This window comes from Grammomys surdaster, unplaced genomic scaffold (genome assembly GCF_004785775.1).
Source record: "Grammomys surdaster isolate TR1022 unplaced genomic scaffold, NIH_TR_1.0 334, whole genome shotgun sequence".
Classification (NCBI taxonomy): Eukaryota; Metazoa; Chordata; class Mammalia; order Rodentia; family Muridae; genus Grammomys; species Grammomys surdaster.
This window is the reverse complement of record NW_021604753.1, coordinates 5,436,141-5,450,693: the sequence shown is the minus strand read 5'-3', so window position 1 is coordinate 5,450,693 and position 14,553 is coordinate 5,436,141. Positions and strand designations below refer to the sequence as shown.

At 46.2% G+C, this 14,553-nt stretch overlaps 1 protein-coding gene across 2 annotated transcripts in view; it reads right to left on the bottom strand.

The window, feature by feature from the left end:
- Positions 1 to 1,456: 1,456 nt before the first annotated feature.
- Positions 1,457 to 14,553, bottom strand: part of Usp7 (ubiquitin specific peptidase 7) — a 49,015-nt gene continuing 35,918 nt past the window's right edge. The window contains exons 13-31 of one of the 2 annotated variants that reach the window (XM_028778313.1): positions 13,215 to 13,371; positions 12,274 to 12,418; positions 11,861 to 11,991; positions 11,602 to 11,736; positions 11,088 to 11,189; positions 10,784 to 10,889; positions 9,988 to 10,080; positions 9,838 to 9,905; positions 8,999 to 9,099; positions 8,006 to 8,159; positions 7,377 to 7,444; positions 6,822 to 6,930; positions 6,651 to 6,728; positions 5,963 to 6,063; positions 5,162 to 5,261; positions 4,313 to 4,432; positions 4,115 to 4,186; positions 3,903 to 3,993; positions 1,457 to 3,641 (exon numbers count right to left, since the gene is read on the bottom strand). In XM_028778313.1, the coding sequence (XP_028634146.1) occupies positions 3,535 to 3,641; positions 3,903 to 3,993; positions 4,115 to 4,186; positions 4,313 to 4,432; positions 5,162 to 5,261; positions 5,963 to 6,063; positions 6,651 to 6,728; positions 6,822 to 6,930; positions 7,377 to 7,444; positions 8,006 to 8,159; positions 8,999 to 9,099; positions 9,838 to 9,905; positions 9,988 to 10,080; positions 10,784 to 10,889; positions 11,088 to 11,189; positions 11,602 to 11,736; positions 11,861 to 11,991; positions 12,274 to 12,418; positions 13,215 to 13,371 (2,038 nt within the window). In that variant the 3' untranslated portion in view covers positions 1,457 to 3,534. The remainder of the gene's footprint in view (positions 3,642 to 3,902; positions 3,994 to 4,114; positions 4,187 to 4,312; positions 4,433 to 5,161; positions 5,262 to 5,962; positions 6,064 to 6,650; positions 6,729 to 6,821; positions 6,931 to 7,376; positions 7,445 to 8,005; positions 8,160 to 8,998; positions 9,100 to 9,837; positions 9,906 to 9,987; positions 10,081 to 10,783; positions 10,890 to 11,087; positions 11,190 to 11,601; positions 11,737 to 11,860; positions 11,992 to 12,273; positions 12,419 to 13,214; positions 13,372 to 14,553) is intronic. The other variant, XM_028778314.1, reaches the window with a different exon arrangement.

Below are 14,553 nucleotides of genomic sequence, written 5' to 3'. Positions count from 1 at the left end.
GCCAATGGCCTCTGGCAGGGACAGACTATCATACAACTTTGTTCTCAGAATGTTCTCAAAGCATGGAGGGTGCCCCCAGCTTACAGGTCTCATTCACGACCGTAGTCCACAACTACCCATGTCCACCTTAGCAAAACTAGGAGAGCCTTGGTTCTGATATTGGTTCTGATGGAGCCTTTTGTCAACCCAGGAAATGAACTCCCCGGGGGCTTCCTTCAAGCCAACAGGTTTTAAGAACTGGAGCTTAGTAACAGCCTCTAGGAGCAAACTGATGGTCAGCAGGAACACTGGACTACGGCTGTGACACCTGTTCCTGTTCACACAAGACCAAATGGAACAAATTAAAGTGGCTGTCTCTTCCCTTAGGAACTGAGACCCACTCCTGGTGCTTAGCAGCCACAGGCAGCCAGAAATTACAGAGAGCAGGCACAAAGCACTCCGCCACAGCCTCAGCTCCTGCCTAGCACAGGGTTGGGAAAGGAAAAGCATGCTGAGGACCCCACATCTGAGACAGCCCTAATTCTTACAAAAGGACCTGACCTTTGTCCCTCATCAGCTTCCAGACTCCCACGCCTGGCAGGGCCACACCTTTTTCCCATGTGACACAACCAGACTTGGCTTTTGAGACAGGGCTACACATGTAGCCCAGACTAGTCTCAGCCCTGGGATCACCAGGCCCATCTTGATCACTCTACACATTTACCCTAACGATCAGCTGCAAGTACTACACTTTTCCTCCTTGCCAGTGTGCTGCTCACACAAAGTTGGCTCAACCGATGGTCTGTCAATGCAGGGAGGGGTCTTCAAGGAGCCCCAGGGAGACCTGGCCACTGCCTGGCCACATGTGAGCCAGCATGCTCCAGAGTTCTGCTGCTGAAGCCCAGCCCAGAGGACAGTGGCCACTGGTTGTGTTCTGCTTTTTGAGCTTGGGTCTCAGGCTGTCCCAGACCCTGCTGCAGACCCAGGGATGTCTTTGAGCTCATCCTGCCTCCACTTTAGTCTGCACAACCATTCCAGCTTCACGTCCTGAGCAGAACCACATAGCCACCAAGGCAGCAAGCCCTGAGTCACACTCTGGCCCAAGACATCTAGCATTCCCTACACCTAACATGCGAGTGGCATCTTGAGGGGATTCAGTGGAAGACAAGTTTCTTTTTGTTTTTCGAGACAGGGTTTCTCTGTGTAGCCCTGGCTGTCCTGGAACTCACTCTGTAGACCAGGGTGGCCTTGAACTCAGAAATCCGCCGGCCTCTGCCTCCCAAGTGCTAGGATTAAAGGCGTGTGCCACCATTGCCCGGCTGAGACAATGTTTCTTACATTTTAGTACTTAAATTTAGAAGTAGAAATCTGCTTCTTCCTTCCCCCTAAATCAGGTAAATGAACTCAAGACTCGGTATTTTGGGAGCTGGGAAGGAACGAAAAAACGAATGCGGCACACAAGAAACACTACAAGAAGTTATTTGAAAAATAGTCATTTAATATTTAAGGGAGAATAGAAATCGTGGGTATCTAAGTCTGAGCAACCCCAACAAACCCTCAAACAGAAACACCTTGGGGTTCAAAGGCCAACATTGGGTGAGCAGTCCTCATTGTCCTGCCTGTAACTACCTGTAACTTCTCATTTGCAGGCCAAAGGGCCTAGTAGAATGGAGGTCCACCTGGTTCCCACGAAGTGCTACTTTTCCCACTGATCTGTATACAACAAATTATCGGAAGGCACACAGTTCATAGTGCAACAGAGAAATCGGGTTACAGACTGTCTCAGAATCAGGAGGCCAGAGGTAACCCACAGCACACCAGTGGCCTCCCCTGGACACCTCATCCAGAGAGCCTGCACTTCCTCAGTCTGAATACATATATGCATGAATCCCACCTGAGGACTCCTGCATTTTCCTTAGACACTGGGGATGAAGCCCAGGGCCTTGCACACACTGGACCAGTTCTCTGCCATCAGCTGCATCCCAAACTCTTGTCAGAGTCTGTGTAGCACAGGCTGCTTTGACGCTCCTCCCTCCACTTCTTAACTGCTGGGATTAGCCTGTGCCACCACACCGTACAAACCTTACTCCTCAAGCTCCAATGGGAAGCCAGGGGTGGTGTTCACACCTTTAAACCCAACACTTAGGGAGCTGAGGCAGGTGGATCTTTGTGCATTCAAGATCAGCCTGGTCTACATAGTAAGTTTCAGGCCTGCAGGGCAAAACCATGTCTCAAAAAGAAAATAAAAACTGCCACCCAAAGGAAAAAGCTAGGTGAGAAAAACACATGGCGGCTGAAACCCTGGCTGAATGCAAAGCTCCTCTTTCCAGGGAGAGCACACTCATCTCGGCTTCCACAGCACTCACTGGATTATCATTTTTATAGAAAATTTTATTCAACATACAACATTTTCCAGCAAAAAGGCAATATACAGGAGAATTGGTGTACACTGCTGCTACAGAAACAAACAGAAGTACTGGGGAGGTGGGAAAGAAGTGTGGCTTGCTCGTTCTATTTGCACTCCAAACTAGACACGCAGCTGGCATTAGCTTCAACAAAAAGGGAAACAAGGAGAGGACTGAAATAAAGCTACGCAGAGTGTCCAAGTCGGCCAGGTTCACTTGCACTCACCCAACAGAAATGACCTCCTCCCAGGGCAAATTGTACAGGTTTCATTAATTAAATATACAATTTCATTTTCCATTTTTCCTTTTTTATTTTATCTTTTTTACAAAGTCAACAGCTTACTAACCACTAGCGACCATTCGCTCTTGCTAAAAGGCTCTCTCTCCTTTGTCGCTCGTCCACTCCGTCCTCACAGAAGCCTAGAGTGACTTTTCACCTGCTCAGATCATTGTTTGCCAAATGGCAACAGAGTAAACCTTAATTGTATCTGACAATGTTCTCAGTGTATAAAAAGACCCCTAACTGTCAGGACCTGTATTCAGTGCATTCACTTTGTGAATGGGCTGCCGAACAGTACTAGCTGACGAAGAGAGACGGTTATTAAAAAGACTCCAGGCAGCTGAGGAGAGGAACCCCAGGAAGGGCCAGCAACGTACATGGTGAAGGAGAGTGCTATTGATTAGGGCTGTTTTCTCTGGTTTGCCTTTACAGATGCACACAGGTCACTGAAAGTCTAACTGAAGGAAGAAATCAGACGAGCCTACTCATCAGCCTGACTAGCTGCATGGCTGGTGGCAGGACCCGGGCAGGTGGCCAAGCTGCCTGCGCCAACCAGATCCCTTCTGCCAGGGACTCACAGCCTAGGAACCTCTTCTCCCATGATGCTGATGGTTGCCTTGCATTGTGGTTACCATAAAATAACTCTCATTGGCATCCAAGCTTTATAAAAACACCTTCATTTTGCTCAAAAAGGGCAGTCAATAGATACAGAGAAGCCAAACTGAACAGCCTCAACAAAATAAAATAACACCAGCAGCAAATCCTCTTGCTGGAGACTTCGGGTAGAGTGCACGTGCACCAGAGTTCTACGGCTGTTAAAAAGGGCACACACCCACGCACTGTCCCTTGCCTTGGACACGGGGAAGGAAGTCAGTTGTGGATTTTAATTGCCTTTTCTAGGTAAGTGTAGCGACTCCTCTTTGGGGCTTTGTTGAAGTGGTCAAGCCCTAGCCAAGGCCGAGGATGAGACATGTTACCTGGCAGGGACAAAGAACAAACCATTAAGACCCCAAGCTCTTTGGAAACCACTAGATTCGTAAGTCCCAACACAGATGGGTGCTCAGTCAAGCCAGAGGCCACGAGCCATTTGTTATAGCCAAGCCAATAGAATCTCCATGGCCTCAGCCCCAACAGAGCACCATTGGAGATAGATCAGTGACCAGGGCTGCTGGCTCCCAATGGCTGTACAGTTCCAAGACCTACAATCCAAACGGCAGCCTCTCCTGAGAGCCTCTTACCAGGTTGTGGCTCAAAGTCCTTCAAATTCACTTCATACTCATCTTCATTGATGTACTGGTGCCGGCCCATCATGACAATTGCAAATTTAAACTGGAAAACACAAGCAAAACTCCCCCATTATCTTCTGCTGCCCGCCAAAGCAGCTCAGCTGCCTCGTCCTGGGTTCAAGTGCTAGCCACTGAGGCTGAGCCAGGCTCTCAAGGGCACACACCTTTTCAAACTCCTTTTCCTGAATATCCAGCAGGCTCTGAATCCGCTTCATCACTTCTCTGAAGTGCTCACCCTGTGAAGACAAAGAAAGGAAAGGCGCGCTTGATGTCAAAGCCAGGGTTGTCTGTGCAAGCAGCTGAGATCAGCATTCAAAGGAACGGGGCTCTGACAGGAGATGCCCAGCCCTTTCAACTCTTACCTGGTGTATCCTTAGCAAAAATGGAATTCCGAACGTCCCGAACACCTCTTTGTGGAAATGTGCCACTGTGACCAGCATCTCGTTCTCCTTGTCTATGTCTACCTGGTCCAAAGGTATTTCCTGGAGACACATTGTAAACACAAAAACTTTAAATTCTAACCTGACACTCAATGGGGTACTCTCCCATTTAGATATAAATAACCCACCCCCAAAAAAGATTCATGTGTCCACCACACTGGCACTACCAGGAGGTGACAGGAACTGACTGGGGTGGGCAGATAGAAGAGAAGGAAGGTCACTGTGCTGTGGCCTGGAAGGCACAGTAGGAGCTGGTGTCCTTTGACAGCAGAAAAGGATTCCCAGAACCCACAGTGGATTACAATATCTGTTACTCCAGCTCCAGCAGATCTGATACCCCATTCTGAATTCTACATGCAGTACCCAGATACAAATGCAGGCCTAGGTGTGTTCCACCATACCTGGACCCAACGAATTTAAAGACACATCTACATGATTTCCCTCACAAGGGGTCCAGGATAGTAGGATGAAAAGGCGGGCAGCAGTAGATGGCCAAGTTCTGGGAGCAAATGGCTGCACAGGTCAGCTGCGCTCAGCATCACCGTGCACGCAGGAGGCAGTGGTTCATTACTCTATGCTATGTGCACTTTTTCATCTTGTAGCATTTTTAAAGCCCGAAAGGAAATTAACCTCTCGATGAACTAACAACTCAAGCAACTTTGTGTCTACAGTGGATGCCATGGTGGCACCCACCCCAGCACGAGACAGCCCCTGCACCTGCAGGCCCACAAGCTGGGTCCCTGAGGCCAGCAAGGTGACATTTACAGTTACCTCTATTCTAAAAGTCCGACTCGTTGCAGGAGACAAGCATTCTAATAGTTCATCTTCTTGATGCACGCCAATAATTTTGTAGCTCACAATTTCTAGCAGCCTAAAAGAAGAAAAAATGGGGCAATGAAGTGTTTATCTCACATACGGACACAGAATGGGCTTGATGGCACTCAGAGAGGAGCTCCGGGTGGACACTACCATATGCGCGACTGCAGTATCTATCAGTGACTGAGTACAATACAGGAGGGCAGCAGGCTCAGCAGTAACCAGAGTCCTGCCTGCTGCTATGAATATCCCTAAGAGCCAGGCGGTGGTGGCGCACGCCTTTAATCCCAGCACTTGGGAGGCAGAGGCAGGCAGATTTCTGAGTTTGAGGCCAGCCTGGTCTACAGAGTGAGTTCCAGGACAGCCAGGGCTACACAGAGAAACCCTGTCTCGAAAAACCAAAAAAAGAAAAGAAAAGAAAATCCCTAAGAAAGCATTTGGAGAACCAACTAGTCAAGTCAAGGCCACCTGTCTTTGAGACATCCATAAGACAAAAACCATAGAAATACACACAAGACTCAGAAGAGCAGAATCCCTTTATGGTCTGCATGGGGCTACACTCGACCACCCAAGATGTACGGACACCCAAGATGTCTTGGAATCCTGCTGTTCCTCTGACACATACACCACACCCATTTACTACAGTGAATAGTGAGGAGAAGTTGGGAGATGGGCGAGACAGCAAGTGCAGAAGGATGGGGTTTGGTTTTGGCGTGGACGGCTGTTCCACACTCCTGCAGCTCAGGAGATACTTGCCTAAGTCTCCCTGATGCCTTGTCACCGAGCTCCACAGCTTTTTTACATTCTTCTAACAGGTCCCGGACACAGCCATGCTTGTCTGGGTATAGTGTTATTTCCTATGTGATGACAGGATGTTACAAGGCTTTAAAGAAAACAGACTTCTGCTACAACAAATCCAGTAACTTCACTAGTTCTAATTGTGAGAGGCAGGATTCGCTATCACTCAAAGCCCTACTCTCAGTGGATTGAGTCACTGTAGGAGGACCCTCTGCCTCCACCAAACCAGGACTTCAGATGTTTCTCTAAGATAATCCCTGGATCACCCTAAGAACATTCCTGTTCTCAACATCAGGAGACTGGTCAACAGGAGATGAAAATAAAATGGTCTGGTGAGCAGGTAGTGGGATCTTGTCTTGACAGATACAGCATAGTGAGTGGCACAGCTAGGCTGTGTGCACATCCCTGGCAGAATGGTCTCAGGTTAGCTTAGGCCAAGGCTGCAACAGCAGCATGAGGATAAGACGGCGATGGCTGGGCAAGGAACCATGAAGGCACTTGAAGCTCCTGTGTAGGTTCTATGAGCTCAGCAACGCTCACTTCTGGCTATCCAAGGCCACTACCCACATGCCCACGAGAGAATATGCTCTCGTTTGAGTTCTAGAGCGCTGAAAGGGTAACAGTAACACTGGAGAAAAAGGCTTACCTCTTCCCTAAATTGGCTGTTTAACCATATACACTTAAAACTTCTCCTGTTCTCAAAGTCTGTGATTTTCATCTTAAGCTATATTAAGAAAAAAGAGACACTTGTTTAAACACACTCCTAAGAAAACCCAAGCCTTCCCTCTGTCACCCAGTTATGTTGACTTGGACTCACTTGCTGATAGTAAAGTTTCTTAGGTTGTCTTGGTTTGAAGAATTGTAGAAGATCTCTTAAAGTACCTTCGTAATTATGCCTAAGAGGATTACCGGGGCCGTCCCTATAACTGCAAGAAAACAGCACACACAACGGTTTACTGGTCTACAATTCACACCAACTAAGAACAAAAGCAGAGCTGGGTATGCACTGTCTGAAAGCTGTGTGCCCACCTAGTCCACGTCTGCTCCCCAGATCTTAGTCTTTCAACACAAGACTTAAAAATGCTCTCTGTGAAGGGACGGAGTACACACAAGTCTCTGTAGCTGCCTGCACAGGACCTTGGATCTAATAATGAAGCATGGAGGGCCAACCAAGACCTAGTCCAGCACAAGAGGAGGTGGACAATTACTGCACCACCTCTGGGTCATGTGGTTAAGACAGAAGAGATGAAATTCACCTGTATTTCAAATTTACAGGTGACCTAGCTAAGTCAAATGTCTTCACACAATGCCTGGAAGAACTCAGCAAACAGGAAAGAGCAGCCTGTGAGTATCCAGAGCGGGGCTCACTTACCCTTGAGACTTGAAAAACTGCAGCAACATGGGGTCTGTGTTGAGCCTCTGTGCAACTGTCTTTGCAACCTAGGGAATAGAAAAAGACCAGAAGGGAGGTTGGCACTCTGGGGAAAGGCTCTGTTTGCTCATTAAGTTTTGGGGTTCATTATTTAGGTAAGTTTCTTTAAAAAAAAAAAAGTGACATTCACATGTAATCTGAACTGAAATTCTCTAGAACTATACTATTAGCCAGAACAAAACAACACTCTCAAATGTGTCACCATGGAAGTAACCATGAACAAGGGTTTGAACAAGGGTTTTCAGTTGAACTGCATGTATCTATACAGCACAATATAATGTGTTAGGCTGCATCAGGAACTGTGCAGTTATACTGACACACTATGCTTATGTGATAATGTATAATATATAAATAGTATTTATCTCTTTGTACATAGTCATCATTTATGTGTGTTGTGAGCCTTTAAACAAGTTTCACTTCTCAGTACTCTCTGAGGCACCTTACTGTGCCGGCTCAGGTTGATCTTACATTTGCTGTGCAGTATAAGGAAACCTGAAACTCAAAATCTGTCTCAAGGCAGTCTTCCTTCTTATTGAAGGGGTGAAGCCACAAGGAGCCCTGTTCAATACCTGAAAATAATTCATCCTATTTGATAATGTAACCACAAATCCAGGGTCATTGGGGATCGTTTTGTCACAGAAGATGACGTCCACTCGGTGGTAGAGATCTCTGAAATATTCTTTAGCAGTGGGTAACTCACTGTTATCATTTTCTGGGTCATCCCTGGGAAGGAACAAGCGCATGTCAACAGTGACACCAGGTGTAAGCAGTGCGATGGAAGATGGCCTGCGCTCTCCAGAAGCTAAGAGGAGTCTGCCTCAGCTACCTTTATAACGAGGCACAACAAGAAAGGCAAGTACATGCTTGGAGAGGTGGCTCAGAGGTGAAGAGCACTTTCAGAGGACACAGGCTCCATCCTGACAGCCATACAGTAGCTGATAGCCATCTTTAATTCCAGTCCCAAGGGATCAATCTTGATCCCCACTACTGGCTTCCACCAGCAGCAGGCATGCACAGACAAAACATTCATACGCACAAAATAAAGAGGGGTACGTACTTATGGAGGCTCTACAGTAAGATGTTCGGGGCCAGCTTAACTCAGGGACTGCACACCTCTGCTCAAACAGGCTTCCCGGCAGAGCAGCAGAGCAGCACACCTAGCCAGGTCTCCCTCCACTAGCAGCCCAACCCTGCAGCTTCTGTTCACTCTCAGGCTGTAGTGTCCCAGCACACACCCACAGGTGTGGACACAGTTGCCAGAGGAAGAATCCTCTAAAGAAGGTCAACCTCAGGCACTTTCAGAGAAGGACACAGACTTGTACTTTATAAAGATGTCTGTTTGGTCCCTACAGACATTTGTAGGATATCAGAAAACTCAGGCTTGGGAGGCCCAGCAGATCTCAAAACTTGCACTTTAGCTGCTGGGTCCTCCAGCCTCTCTACCTCCCAAGTTCTAGGATTGCAGGTGCTCACCACTGTCAATGCTCACTGCCCCTCATACCAAAACCTGGCCCAGAGTGGCAACTGTCCATAATGAGGTAGGACACTCCAAAGATACGTACTTCTGAAACACTATGATGTCACCGTCCATCAGCTCATCAAGGGCTTTGTCAAGAGACACATCATAGTCCTGAATTCTCTCGGTTAAATTCGGCTTAACTTCCTACAGGAAGAGATAGCAAACGGGTACACTTAAGAATTTCTTTTATGACCAGAATTTTCGTTATTGTTTTTATGCCTTCTCTACATTCAAGTCTTTCACACCTACATGTTCTGCATTTTAATTTTTGAAACAGTGTTTCCTTAGTTTTCTTAGGTTGGTCCTGGATTCCAGCCTTAGCCTCCCAAGAAACCAAGGACTCCAAACTCACACAACCACACCCGGCTTATGCACATTTTTATTGAGTTAGAAATGGAAAAACAAACCTCTAAGTATACAATGATCCCCAATCCTACACAGGAAAAAAATCAGATATTTAAAATGTGTAGCAGGGTGTGGTGGGAAGTAGAAAGATTAGGAAGCCAACGTAGCAAGATATAAAGGAGCCTGAATCTGCTTGGGTTACCTGAGGCCCTTTTTCAATAAAACACAAAACAAAACACCCTGTAATTGTCAATTAAAGTATAGAGAACCCGGTGGTGGTGCATGCCTTTAAATCTCGGCACCTGAGAGGCAGAGGCAGGCAGATCTTTTGAGTTTGAGGCAGCCTGGTCTACAGATCGAGATTTCAGGACAGCCAGGGCTACCCAGGGAAACCCTGTTACAACACTCATTCTACCCACCAAGAAAGAGACCTAAATCAAGTACAGAGCAAGCAATAATGATTTTCCAGTCTAAGAGGACAACCTCCCTCCCACGCAGAAATGATGTAATGACTACATAGAAATAAAACAAGCAAACCTCATAGAGGATAAGGCTAGTATCCTGGATAAATCCTGCTCTGTCGCACATAACCGGGAGCAAGTCACCTAGAGTGAAGACATCTATTAAATATACAACTGTAATGCACTACGTAAAATCTAATCTCAAGGAAGTGCAGCCAGGACTTACGTATTTTACAGGATATGGGTGTGTAGATATGTCCACAGTAATTCAAGCTCCGTGTTTTAGGGTCATACATCTTCAAAAATAACATTACATCATCTACAAGTTGATGAACAGGCTGTTAGTGACCTAATCTTTCGTACAATATTTGAAAATGTTAGCAAGTAAGCTTAGGTTAAGTGACAACCCCTCACAGTGATAAGTTCCCAGAAAGTAACAGTGACACAAAGCTCCTTCAGGAGGTTGATCCTGTGATGGCAGAGGTGGGCTCCACAAATCACAGCTCATGACCCAGTATTCAAGGAGGTAAACAGGACACTCAGCTCCACAACTGAGACTTGGCACTGACTACTGGACCAAAATTCCCAGGTGACTAAATCAAAAAACAGTTAGGTGTCCTCCACAAAAGTGACCCCTTGTCTGCTCTTATACAGCAAAAGCAAGCTAGCTTGTGGGGCACAGCCAGGATTGCTTCAACATGCCTTCACGCAGGCCATGTGGCTAAGGTGAAGCATCTGCAAAGCGGCCCAGTACAGCCTACAACCCCTGCCTAGCCATCTGACCAGAGTGATCAACACGAGCCAGAAAGCAGGACCACAGCATCTCTGCTGTCTGCTCCCCCTTACAGGAGGGGAGGCTCAGCCAGAGCTGGTGTCCTGGGGCCTCCTTTCGAGCTCTCTACACAGAAGGGGCTGAACGAGTAGTGTGGAGGACCCAGGAGCTCCTCTCCCTCTGCTGACAACAATGAGGACTCCAAGCCTCCTGACTGCTCTAGAGTAGCAGGCGGCTCGTGGGCACTTACGATCTTTATCAAACTTGGGCAATGTTGCTCCACTAGCAGCCAGCTCAGGATCAACTGTTTCCAGGAATATTGTCCAAGGGTTTTCATTATCACTCAGTTCAATCATCTATTTCCAAAAGAGATGCTGATTTTAGAAGGTTGCAATGGCTTAGGTGACAGGGCAACTGACAACTATACTTGAGCAGTGCAGAGTATGTCCAGCTCTACTGAACGCAACCCAAAGGGGCACAAGGCTGCTAACTGCAGGACAGGAGCCTCCCTCAGAGCTCCACGAGACACCCGAGGATCTACCAACAATATTTACTGTTTTATTGCCGTCAGCTTCATTATCTAACATTGCAGGCCGCTTTGTTCCATTACTCCTTGCTTGCATAGGCCATAATCGAATCTGATCCTGTGGAAACCCCTGAAAAAAATTCAAAACTTTTATTAAACCAACAAGCATCTTATTTCTTTACCAATTTAATGCTTCTGTGAATAAAAGGGAACAGGCTAGGATCAAACTTTACAATCTTGTCCCAAGAACAATGTGTGCCTTCTAAAAAGTCAGGACTACTATGACACTTTGGGGTTCAGCTCAAAAGGGCTATTATGTTACCAGCAACTGGTGGTGGCAGTACAGAAACAAACCATCCCAACATGCTCATTCTTTGAGAGGTTAGGTTTGGGGACTGAAGGAAGCAGATGCTGAGATTAAAGATTCTGACAGCCGGGTCAGGAGCTGGGTTCAACAGCTCCAGACATAGTCAATCACCCAAAGTGGCAGGTCTCTCTCTCATGAACAATAGTCTAGGTGTGGGCAGAAGAGCTATACCCACCATAGTCTGGGAGAGGCTCTGAACAAACTCGGCCAGGGAGGAGTTCTTCAAGACCTTGAAGACGGTGTACCGCACTTTCTCCTCATCGTACATGTCATTTCCTTGGTGGCCACAAAACTGGTCCTCTGCAACTATCTGAAGGCACACAAAGTGAGCTTATAACCAGTGAGACCCACTCAAAAGGCTTTCAACCACTTGCCCCTCCATCTCTAGTGAGCCCACATTGTTCAGAGAGCTACTGAGATCGGATAGCACGGACCTGCACTTGCATGTAGAGATGGGCTTCCTGCCGCTCCTTCCGCTTCTGAGCCTCGATCCGCTTCTCTTCTTGCAATCGTTCCACCAACTGCTGAGGAATATCATGGTCGGTGACAGCCTGTAACACTTCACCTGCAGGACAAATGTATCCTCTTTGACCTGGTGCTAACTCTGCCTTCTCCTCCTTGCAAGGGTCTCATGTTAGGTCTTCACTAATAACCTACGGATTGTGAAAGGACTTGGGACCATGTGTAGCCCACAAGCCCAATGCAGCTTGCCTTTTAGATGATGGGGATAGAAAGAAGAGGGTGGGGGGGTAGGGACTTTGGGCAGGCAACAAAGCATCCGCTTCATGCTTTATGGAACTGTATTATACAGATAGCTGCCACAGTAACACAAGCCACTGGTACTCACTTAGTTTTGATTCCCTGATGTACACTAACATGTAGGCATTTGTGCAGTGTCGAACAGATAGATCGTCATCATGACCCCCGTAATTGTGCTCAATAGCTTCTTCTTTAGTACACCTGGATACCACATCATCATCGAATTTACACCACTGGAAGGAAAGCAGGCAGATGTGACAACAGCACTAAAGGCATTGCTGAGCACAAACACACATCCTCCTTACAAGACCCAGAGGACTTCTGTCTTTCTTGCTCAAAAATTGAGGGAGGAGCCATGTGCCCACTGGTACTACTTGCTACCTCTCAAAAAGCCCATTTCCAACTTTGGACCAATTATTCACATAGCACCACCATTTGGAGAATTAACAGGCAGTGTACAATAAATTCATTAGGTAAAAACTCCATGCCGCACCTATAGAATTCAATAGAAGTTTTTATTAAACAAAACCAAAAAAGGTTTGACAAGTTTCTGACTTAAAATAACAATAATCTTCTAATTTGTCTTGGACGCCTCAGCATATCTATTCTGAAAGCCACCTCTGTCACAGAGCACGACATAATTATCAAGAGCATGGCAGGGTGCCACATCATAAAGGACAGCGGAAGATGACAGCAGGCACATGCATCACCCTCATGTGATGAAGTCTCCCTGACCAGCCTAGGAAAACTGCCATGTCAGCACTCATCAGTCGCGAGAGAGTCTGTGAGGTACAATGTTAACTACTGGCACAGAAGTACACTCTGTAATGTACCACTCACCTTTACGTTGTCAAAAATTTGACAAGAAAACAGCACTCCAGTCAAAAAACAAACAAACAAACAAACAAACACACACACACAACCCCCTTTCCCCCCAAAATACAAGGGCTGGGAAGGAACTGAGCCCATCAAGCTTGAAGCAGAAAGAGGCTTTTTTTGTAAACACTGGCATCCAAGGTCAACACTTACTTTGCCATCCCCTTTGGGGTTTAGGTAAACAACGTAATGTCCACCATGATTATCTCCACTGTGAACCAAGACTGCATGGAGAATATAATTTGCAGGGTCCTTAGGGTCTGTTTTTTGCAAAAATTCATCAAGTGGTAGCTGTTCTGGAAACTCAAACCTATTCAAAATAGTATTAAAATTAAAATTCTTTTAAAAATCAATATTGATTTGCATAAACTATAGTATCCTTCAGAGCTTTATTTCTGAACTCTTATAGTTGACTGTGCATCATTAACAATCAACAGTGGAGGACTCCGAAGGCTCGTGAAGCTAAAGAAGTACCTACTTACCAGAAAAACTATTTATATCAATTTAAAGGTAAGGGAAAATGCAGAGAGAGCACTAAGATACTGACAGGTTAAAGAATTTACCCAACCATCTCATAGTAAATTTACACTGAACTAAGTTTTAGTGCATACATAAGCCTAAAGCATCTAGGAACGGACTGGAGTCACCCTGATGTTGAAGGAAGAGCAAGCTAGTCAGAGAGACGTACATGTAAACAGGGTCTTTACCCTTAGAGTCTATGAGCATACTGTATTTGACATAGTCCTAAGCTCCTGGCCTCTTGTGATCACATCTTGTCACATCAATGATAGCTGATAAGATCAATGTACTCAAGCATGGCATGAGCATGCATGACATCATAAGCTTGTTCACCAATTGAGTAAATGCGTGTCGGCTCAGTTTGACAGTGTAAAGGCAGGATGATCAAAAGTTTACGGTCCTGCTGAGCTGGGAAACAGGCTGAGTTAAACTGTCTCAAAACTAAGTAAATAGCCCTCAGAGGCAGGAAGGAAAGCCACATAAAGTGAACAGAGTACACTTTATAAAGTCCTGTAAAGTGTACAGGAATCTAGTGGCTGAGGACTGTTTGAATCAAGCCTTACCACCACCTTGGGACTGTCTGCTGAAAATGTCCTACTTGGACATCTAAGGATAAAAAAACCTTACAATTTTAAAAATGATGGCAACAATTCCATTAAAAAAACAGGGAGAAAAGAGAGGTGTGCAGAAAACAGGTTGAAAAACACAGGCAGCCGAGCACATACTCCATTTGTGGAGATAATTTAATTTGGTCATATTCTACCTTCAAACATGAATGGTTACCAACCATCATCTATCCTGGTTGATGTTCAAATTAATCAGAGTTAAACTTTTATATACAAACTCAAATAAGCCAGGCAGTGGTATCTCTACAGAGTGAGTTCCAAGGACTGTTACACAGAGAAACCCTTCCTGTCTTGAACAAAGAAGAAAAGGGGGGGGGGGGGGGGGGGGGGGGGGGGGGGGGGGGGGG